The sequence below is a fragment of the Lotus japonicus genome, chromosome 2 (assembly GCF_012489685.1).
Source record: "Lotus japonicus ecotype B-129 chromosome 2, LjGifu_v1.2".
In the NCBI taxonomy this organism is placed as follows: Eukaryota; Viridiplantae; Streptophyta; class Magnoliopsida; order Fabales; family Fabaceae; genus Lotus; species Lotus japonicus.
The window spans coordinates 52,882,975-52,893,420 of record NC_080042.1 but is presented as its reverse complement, the minus strand read 5'-3'; the positions used below and the strand labels follow the sequence as shown (position 1 = coordinate 52,893,420).

General features: G+C 37.2%; 1 protein-coding gene and 1 pseudogene across 1 annotated transcript; both read right to left on the bottom strand.

The window, feature by feature from the left end:
* Nucleotides 1-384: 384 nt before the first annotated feature.
* Nucleotides 385-4,291, bottom strand: LOC130738313 (1-aminocyclopropane-1-carboxylate oxidase homolog 1-like). Its single transcript, XM_057590286.1, has 3 exons — nucleotides 3,629-4,291; nucleotides 1,297-1,618; nucleotides 385-986 (listed from the first exon to the last, which is right to left on the bottom strand). Exons 1-3 carry the CDS (start codon nucleotides 4,126-4,128, stop codon nucleotides 696-698), a joined length of 1,113 nt encoding a protein of 370 aa, XP_057446269.1. The 5' UTR covers nucleotides 4,129-4,291; the 3' UTR covers nucleotides 385-695.
* Nucleotides 1,625-3,622, bottom strand: LOC130738314 (protein CHLORORESPIRATORY REDUCTION 41, chloroplastic-like; annotated as a pseudogene).
* Nucleotides 4,292-10,446: the final 6,155 nt, after the last annotated feature.

Genomic DNA, 10,446 nt, shown 5'->3' with positions numbered 1-10,446 from the left:
AAAACGATAGCGAACCAATTTTAGTGACATTCAGCAGAGAATGTGAACTGTCATGATTTCCAACAATGGTAGGAGAAATATAAGATTTTTAACAACGCTTATATGGAGCTTCAAGCCTTCAATGAACTCAACAAATTGACACTTGACAGTAACAAAAAGTTGAAAGATAGCTTGACACCCACAACAAGAACATATGATCAGATGTTATTATCATCTAAAACAATTCATGCTCTTCCGTCCTTCCGTAGAGCATTAAACTAAATAAGGTTTAATCTTATGCCTCTAAAAAGTAAAAAAATGACGTTCACTAAAATTTAAGTAGCTACCCGTTTGAATATCAAAGAGCACTTATTGGAACTTATTTAGTGCATTTTCTAGGGTGCGTTTGGGAAAACAACTTATGTAAGCGCTTATTATTGAAATAAGTTGAAAATAGGTTATAAATCATCATTAGCTCTTTTTCGTAAGCTGCTCTCAACAGCTCATGAAAATAAGCTGAAAACAGTTTGTAGGTAGACCATAAAGCTCTCTCATAACAGTTTGTAGGGCTTATGCTATAAGATAAACTCAAATAAACTCTTCCAAATGGAGCCCTAGTAGATAAGCTCCCATAAAAGCCAGTGTCCAAACGCAGCAAGAGGCACAACCTAACCATGATAAATCCAGGCTAAAGCCAACTCCATGAGATTTGAGAATCAGGGGGAACCTATCCAATACCTTATATTTTCTTTCACAACCTTAAAGGTTGCAAGTAAGTTCCCATCAATGCCTTTTGCATAATAATTTGTCAAGATTTCTTTCATAGTAACATCCCTATAGACTGGAGGGTTTTCTTCTGATAACAACTCCTTTATTGGACCATAAATCTTCGACGTGCACTCAGATATAGTAAAATTCATAAAGAAACTTGCTACAGATACTCTAGGCCCTATATTCCTCAACAACACCCGGTGATAAACACTGATGAACATGTCATTTGTCATAAGCTGCACCAATAACACGAAATTAATAAATGTAAGCATAAAAATGGTCTATAATAATGGAAATCTAATAGAAGTCAAAAATATTTAAGTTCAGTTCACTTATATGCTGCATTATATCCCGATGATTCCTTTTGGAAGTAACATCTTACATCATGTTATTGTGTCCACCCAATCTTTAAAAAATTAAACTTATTTAAAGCTAAACCAGTCACTATAACCTTTTTTCTGATAATCATTTCGCTGAATAGGCCGTTATTATCTATCTCAAGATCAATTACGTTTAGAAAACATAATTAAGTATTACAGAAGTTACCTGTAGAATATCTCCAATGTTTACAACAAGTGCTCCATGCACGGGAGGGACATTAACCCATTGATTCTCATGTAGAACTTGAAGACCACCCTTCTGATCTTGCACAAGTATTGTCATGAAATCGCAATCAGTGTGCTTTGGAATGCCCATAGTTAATTCAGGTTCAGGGCATTCTGGATAGTATTGACCCATAATATAAAGTGCTTCAGCGCAGTCCATTTCATTAAGGTAAGAAGGATTAAGGCCAAGAGCTTCTGACAAGAGCCCAAAGATTGTCATTCCGAGTGCTTTAACTTGTTTGGAATATTCAGCCACAATATCCCTACAAATACATAATCATGACAGCAAAATCAAAAGAAAAGGTTGCATAACCCTCTCAAAGGGGTAGTAGCCTTTTAAGAATCCAATGACTATGCACTAACAACAATGTCCAAGGGTACTTTCCAATGGATGAGGTCAATTATATGGATCAGATGGCACCGTTTTCGTGAACTTGGCTATTAACAGTCCATTTAACTCCAAATCCTTAAAAGTGCTTGTTCATCTGTTGCACGAATTCTAAACCGTTGAACCTAACGGTTTTCCAAACACATTAACAAGTTTTCCCTATAAACAATCCAATGAATAATGTGAAGTAAAAGGAAATTTTCAGAGAAAAAGCAGCATTTACTCCATCATAAAACCGCCAAGAACCATAATTTTTTTTTTTCAATTTACTGCACAGACAGATAAACAACAAGAACAAAAACACCATCAAGCTGAAGCATATGCAAGTTTTAGTAATTAGAACCAAAGCTTGTATTAGAAACATCTGATCTTGCACAAGTATTGTCATGAAATCGCAATCAGAGTGCTTTGGAATGCCCATAGTTAATTCAGGTTCAGGGCATTCTGGATAGTATCTCAAACTCCATCATCTATTTATCATTTTGTGGCTGCACTTGGAGCTGGAGTTGGTCTTATTTTACCATTATTTTCACAGTTTCAAAATGGCACCATCTATTATTAGGAAAAGGGAGGAACACCTTAGGGCTCCTGGATATCCTCAAGAAATGGAATGCCATGGAAATTGCAAAATAGACAACTGAGGTCTGAAGTTCTATTCAATTATAAGTAATGCTTTAATGGTCTCTTTTAGTTTATTATAACCAACAAAGCAAGAATCTCATAAGATGCTATACAAAAGCCTGAAAATAAATCACTTGTGTGTGGATATTAAACTGTTTCTCATATGTAAAAGAAAAAATTTGTTGATTATATTGAAATATCAATCAAGCACTTCAAAATATTCAGCAGCAATTTCAACTTCTAATTACATTGTAACCCTGATGTCACAATCCCATGAAGAGTTCAAAAGGAGTAAGCAACAAGTATGGCTTGCCTGCACCTTGCCTTGGCCTGCTGAAGCCTCTCACCCAATGTTTCATCCTTCACAGCATCCTTCACCATGGCCAAGTCCATTTCCATCAACTTCAACACTCTAAACAGCTCTGTCACCATTCTCTCCTCCACTTTCCCTTCATCTCTCAAAACCTCTGCCTCCTCTCTTGCCCTTTCAGCAACAACTTCCCCCACCTTTGCCAACACTTCTGCTGACCCAAATTCCTTTCCCATCAGAGTCTCCAGCTTCTCCAAGAAATCAGCTATGACAAACCCAATTGGCTTCTCATGACTAATCTCTTTGGTCCTCTTCCAACCAATTTCAAAGTTTGGTGGCTCAGATTGAACAAGGCCAGTTCTTGAACTTCTTTCTCTGATTATCTCTGATCTCCTTCTCTTCTCAATTGGAAATGTCTCTGGACTGTTGACTGTGCTGGTGGTAGGATCTAATTGGGTTGGAAATTCTTGCTCTGGTGGAGTGGAATTTGAAGCAGTGCATCTTATGGAGAAGTGCCTTTTGGATTGGGTGTTAATGCTGAAAAGCTCAGATGGGTTTGGTGATGTTTTTGCTGGATAGAGTGGGTAGATGAGGAAGTGCAGGATATGAGAGGAATGTGGAAGCCATGTCAGTTTGGAAGCAAAGTGAATAAAGATAAGGCTTTTCTCTTTTATGGTTTGCTTGGCATATATATGAATAACTATCACTTTCCAGATAATGCAGATAGTATTTTTTCAATAAGCAAATAATACATCTCAAAATATCAAGTAATGAAGAAGGGTATTGACACATTCATACTTCAATCTCTCCATCATAAAACAGCCAAGAACTTTAATTTTTTTTTCTTTTCAATTTACTCCACAGACAGATAAGCAACAAGAACAAAACCACCATGAAGCTGAAGCATATGCAAGTTTTAGTAATTAGAACCAAAGCTTTTATTAGAAACATTACCTGAAAACTGCTGGTAAATCTTGTGGATTTGGAGGATCAGGATTTGCAACAAAAGCAATTGTATCCCTCCAGCTAGCAGCAAAGTCTCTGAACAGCTTTCCATTAGAGAAATATCTAACTTTCTTATTGCTATCACGAGAGTAAAAGAGCTTCCTTGCTTCAGCATCTTGTTCATGAAACCTGCGGATTCCACTGATCATCTCATCCAAAACATCAGCTGGAATACCATGATTGATCACTTGGAAAAATCCCCACTTCTTGCATGCACTCTGGATCTGGTCAACCACTTCAACATGCCTATCTTGAAGATCAATGATTGGGATGCTCAAGTTGGAATCACTTAGTGAGGTCTCAGTTTCAATGGGGTCCAACTTAGGAGAATAAAACATGGGTGGGATCTTTGTCACCCCAGAATCTAAGAGGCCTTTCACACCCACTTTTGAGTCATCAAAGGCTTGAACTTTGGCTTTCCTACTGTCATATCCTGCATCTAACTCCATAATCAAGTAAAACAACACCCTTGATTCAGTCCTTTGAATTGAAGCTATTAGGAGCTTGTTTGAGGAAAGAATATATTTTGGTTCAGAAGGTTGAAAATAGCTTGAACCAGCTTGACTCCCTATGGTTCATCAGAAAATAAAAAAGGCTCCCTATTAAGGGATAAGCTACACATTATTTCTTTAGAAAAAATTTATAATAAATTAAAGGGTGATGAATATATTTAGGTTTTGCCAACCGTGGTGGATCATTTTAATCAGGACCGTTGGATATAATCCTAAAGTATACAATGATCCAGATTCAAAACATAAAAATGGTGCAATGGCCAAAAAACCCCTGAATTATTCTCTTCATCCTTCCTTACTGGTTTGGCTCTATTGTGCTCTTCCTCCCTCTCCACCTCAGTTCCCCCGCTGCCGCCACAACCTCCACCCGCCAGTGCCGCCACTGCCGCCACCATGACTGAAGCCACCACTCTTTAACCTCAACCACCACTCCCAAACTCTCCTTCTTCCTTCTTCAGCAATTTTTCAACAGATTTGACCCACCAACAGCATCAATTTTCTCAAATCTGATAAAACACGATGTGCAGATCTTGATGAATCAACCATGATACTATGATCCCACATCCCCACGGATCACCATCACGATCCACTCTCTTCATGTTGCAGATCCTCTCTCCCTCATCAAACCCCACAAACAAAGGTTGCAGCTTTCCTTAGCGGAGACGATAGAGATTCTGTAACACCCCATTTTCTGTTATTAGGTTATTTATTATTTTATTTTAATTAGTATTATGGTATATGGTAATTAAGTGATTTTATTAGATAATTAAGTGATTATGTGATATAGATAAATAAGGTTTTAGGGTTTAGTGTGAGTAATTGAGAGTGGGGCCCATTGTATGGCTATTTAAGGGTTAGGAGTGAAATAGAAAGAAAAAAAAAATAAGGATTAGAAGAGAAGCAGAACAAGAAACACGTGAAAGCAGAGAAGGAGAGGAGAAAAGAGGAGAAAACTTAGAACTGATCTACAAGAGGTAAGGGTTTGAATTCATGTTTTATGGATTGGTATGATAATGCATAATGATAGAAAGCATGATTTAGGAACCCTAGGTTGCAAAAATTCCCAAATTAAAATAGTTAGGGTTTGGCTTTTAGATGATTTTGGGGGTAGATGATAGGCTTGCATGATGCGCAGAAATTTACGTTCTCTTGTACCCTTTTTCGTTCTATGTTAATGGCCGAATTTGAAGAAGTAGTCTTCATAAAAGTTGTAGGTTTTTCTGTTACGAAACTTTTGCCACTGGTTTCACGTCATTCCGACGTCTGTAGCTCGAGTTATGTGTATTTTAGTGAGTATAGGTTAAGCTGTCCAGTTTCTTACGAACTGCGGTTAGTGTACGATTTTTCCTGATTTTTGTACTTTGAATTGTGACTTGAAAATTTATAGAGGTTTACAAAACGTGTATACGGCACCATGATAAAAATATTAGATTTTTCTGAGTATATTTGATAATTTACATCTGTTTAATAGTTCATTAGATGTGTGGTGCGCGCACATGGCGAGTTGCGCAGGAAGATGTGGCAAGATGTCGCGACACGGCGAGTTGCATAGGGAGATGTCGTGAGATGTCGCGACATGGCGAGTTATTCAGCGACATGGCGAGTTGCGTAGGGAGATGTCGTGAGATGTCGCGACATGGCGAGTTGTGCAGTGAGATGTCGCGAGATGGCGAGCATGAGCATGTCGCGAGTTTTTGGGAAAATTTAGAGAGAAATCCAGTCTTTAGGAAATAGTTGCAGAACCTGTTATATATGAATTATATTTAATTTACATCTATTTCTAATAATCATTATATGATGTTGTTTCTGAATTGATGTTATGTTTGAGATGCTAAGTTGTTGTGATTGCAAGTTGTATAATTGATAACATGTAATATGTGTTTTGTGCAACTGGTGATGAATATGCTAAAATAATTAGGACTTGGAGATGGTCTGAATATGCATATGTTAGTTGAGTTTTGCACAATACACTGCATAGTTGTCAAGAGGCAATGTTTGCTAGTTCTCGTGGAGGCTAGTGACTTGTCCCAAAACTGGAGTGGTTTTGAAGCCTAGAGCGAGGGCTTTATTGGTGGTTATCTGTCTGGAGTGGACGCGGTGATACCGCTAAGGATAACAACTTTGGTACCAAAGGCATTTGCACGGGTCTCACTTGAGTCGTATGTGTTTTGGTGATATTTTTGGAGAGATTTGATGTGGTGGTAATTAGAGACTATTATATATGTTCTAATTGAGCTATAATTTATGGAGTATTTGCCATAACTGTGAACTTGATTAATTATGTTAAAATTACATAATTTATTATTTGTTAGTGAATTTGAGTAATTTATGTGGAGCATAGATAAGCTTTTACATTATTTATTATTATGCTTATCCATATGATATGAGTTCTCACCCTTCTGTTGGAATGATGTTCTATGCGACATCGCTCACGTACCGAAGATAGTGGAGCTTCTCGCGAGGGTTAGTTGGAGGAGCTAGTCTTTCATTTACGGTTTAGTTAGGGGAGTCATGCTCTGTTATGTAACACCGGGAAACGTTTAGTTTTGTACCTTGATGTTAAGAGTTACCTATGAACTCTCTTTATGTTAAATTTTGGAGTTGAAATAAATCCGTTGTGCTATGCATATGATGTTGCGACATTAAAGTTGGAAAATTTATATATTTATTATGAGCATGACAGGTGTTTTGATTTATGTTTCTGGAGAATAAGTGTGACACCCTCTGTGTTATGCATTTTACTCTGATTTATGATATATTATTATGCGGGGTTTAGAGGGTGTTACATTAGTGGTATCAGAGCATGATTGGTCAGTAGTCTAGGGTTATTAGCATGTCTAATTCTTTTTGTATTCGATATGTGTTTATGACACAATCGAGACTGTTTTGGAATTCCTATCCCGAGTTGTTCGTTTAAGGCAATTTTCGAGGGCGAAAATTCTTAAGTGGGGGAGAGTTGCAACACCCCATTTTCTGTTATTAGGTTATTTATTATTTTATTTTAATTAGTATTATGGTATATGGTAATTAAGTGATTTTATTAGATAATTAAGTGATTATGTGATATAGATAAATAAGGTTTTAGGGTTTAGTGTGAGTAATTGAGAGTGGGGCCCATTGTATGGCTATTTAAGGGTTATGAGTGAAATAGAAAGAAAAAAAAAATAAGGATTAGAAGAGAAGCAGAACAAGAAACACGTGAAAGCAGAGAAGGAGAGGAGAAAAGAGGAGAAAACTTAGAACTGATCTACAAGAGGTAAGGGTTTGAATTCATGTTTTATGGATTGGTATGATAGTGCATAATGATAGAAAGCATGATTTAGGAACCCTAGGTTGCAAAAATTCCCAAATTGAAATAGTTAGGGTTTGGCTTTTAGATGATTTTGGGGGTAGATGATAGGCTTGCATGATGCGCAGAAATTTACGTTCTCTTGTACCCTTTTTCGTGCTATGTTAATGGCCGAATTTGAAGAAGTAGTCTTCATAACAGTTGTAGGTTTTTCTGTTACGAAACTTTTGCCACTGGTTTCACGTCATTCCGACGTCTGTAGCTCGAGTTATGTGTATTTTAGTGAGTATAGGTTAAGCTGTCCAGTTTCTTACGAACTGCGGTTAGTGTACGATTTTTCCTGATTTTTGTACTTTGAATTGTGACTTGAAAATTTATAGAGGTTTACAAAACGTGTATACGGAACCATGATAAAAATATTAGATTTTTCTGAGTATATTTGATAATTTACATTTGTTTAATAGTTCATTAGATGTGTGGTGCGCGCACATGGCGAGTTGCGCAGGAAGATGTGGCAAGATGTCGCGACACGGCGAGTTGCATAGGGAGATGTCGTGAGATGTCGCGACATGGCGAGTTATTCAGCGACATGGCGAGTTGCGTAGGGAGATGTCGTGAGATGTCGCGACATGGCGAGTTGTGCAGTGAGATGTCGCGAGATGGCGAGCATGAGCATGTCGCGAGTTTTTGGGAAAATTTAGAGAGAAATCCAGTCTTTAGGAAATAGTTGCAGAACCTGTTATATATGAATTATATTTAATTTACATCTATTTTTAATAATCATTATATTGTGTTGTTTCTGAATTGATGTTATGCTTGAGATGCTAAGTTGTTGTGATTGCAAGTTGTATAATTGATAACATGTAATATGTGTTTTGTGCAACTGGTGATGAATATGCTAAAATAATTAGGACTTGGAGATGGTCTGAATATGCATATGTTAGTTGAGTTTTGCACAATACACTGCATAGTTGTCAAGAGGCAATGTTTGCTAGTTCTCGTGGAGGCTAGTGACTTGTCCCAAAACTGGAGTGGTTTTGAAGCCTAGAGCGAGGGCTTTATTGGTGGTTATCTGTCTGGAGTGGACGCGGTGATACCGCTAAGGATAACAACTTTGGTACCAAAGGCATTTGCACGGGTCTCACTTGAGTCGTATGTGTTATGGTGATATTTTTGGAGAGATTTGATGTGGTGGTAATTAGAGACTATTATATATGTTCTAATTGAGCTATAATTTATGGAGTATTTGCCATAACTGTGAACTTGATTAATTATGTTAAAATTACATAATTTATTATTTGTTAGTGAATGTGAGTAATTTATGTGGAGCATAGATAAGCTTTTACATTATTTATTATTATGCTTATCCATATGATATGAGTTCTCACCCTTCTGTTGGAATGATGTTCTATGCGACATCGCTCAGGTAGTTAAGATAGTGGAGCTTCTCGCGAGGGTTAGTTGGAGGAGCTAGTCTTTCATTTACGGTTTAGTTAGGGGAGTCATGCTCTGTTATGTAACACCGGGAAACGTTTAGTTTTGTACCTTGATGTTAAGAGTTACCTATGAACTCTCTTTATGTTAAATTTTGGAGTTGAAATAAATCCGCTGTGCTATGCATATGATGTTGCGACATTAAAGTTGGAAAATTTATATATTTATTATGAGCATGACAGGTGTTTTGATTTATGTTTCTGGAGAATAAGTGTGACACCCTCTGTGTTATGCATTTTACTCTGATTTATGATATATTATTATGCGGGGTTTAGAGGGTGTTACATTAGTGGTATCAGAGCATGATTGGTCAGTAGTCTAGGGTTATTAGCATGTCTAATTCTTTTTGTATTCGATATGTGTTTATGACACAATCGATACTGTTTTGGAATTCCTATCCCGAGTTGTTCGTTTAAGGCAATTTTCGAGGGCGAAAATTCTTAAGTGGGGGAGAGTTGCAACACCCCATTTTCTGTTATTAGGTTATTTATTATTTTATTTTAATTAGTATTATGGTATATGGTAATTAAGTGATTTTATTAGATAATTAAGTGATTATGTGATATAGATAAATAAGGTTTTAGGGTTTAGTGTGAGTAATTGAGAGTGGGGCCCATTGTATGGCTATTTAAGGGTTATGAGTGAAATAGAAAGAAAAAAAAATAAGGATTAGAAGAGAAGCAGAACAAGAAACACGTGAAAGCAGAGAAGGAGAGGAGAAAAGAGGAGAAAACTTAGAACTGATCTACAAGAGGTAAGGGTTTGAATTCATGTTTTATGGATTGGTATGATAGTGCATAATGATAGAAAGCATGATTTAGGAACCCTAGGTTGCAAAAATTCCCAAATTGAAATAGTTAGGGTTTGGCTTTTAGATGATTTTGGGGGTAGATGATAGGCTTGCATGATGCGCAGAAATTTACGTTCTCTTGTACCCTTTTTCGTGCTATGTTAATGGCCGAATTTGAAGAAGTAGTCTTCATAAAAGTTGTAGGTTTTTCTGTTACGAAACTTTTGCCACTGGTTTCACGTCATTCCGACGTCTGTAGCTCGAGTTATGTGTATTTTAGTGAGTATAGGTTAAGCTGTCCAGTTTCTTACGAACTGCGGTTAGTGTACGATTTGTCCTGATTTTTGTACTTTGAATTGTGACTTGAAAATTTATAGAGGTTTACAAAACGTGTATACGGAACCATGATAAAAATATTAGATTTTTCTGAGTATATTTGATAATTTACATCTGTTTAATAGTTCATTAGATGTGTGGTGCGCGCACATGGCGAGTTGCGCAGGAAGATGTGGCAAGATGTCGCGACACGGCGAGTTGCATAGGGAGATGTCGTGAGATGTCGCGACATGGCGAGTTATTCAGCGACATGGCGAGTTGCGTAGGGAGATGTCGTGAGATGTTGCGACATGGCGAGTTGTGCAGTGAGATGTCGCGAGATGGCGAGCATGAGCATGTCGCGAGT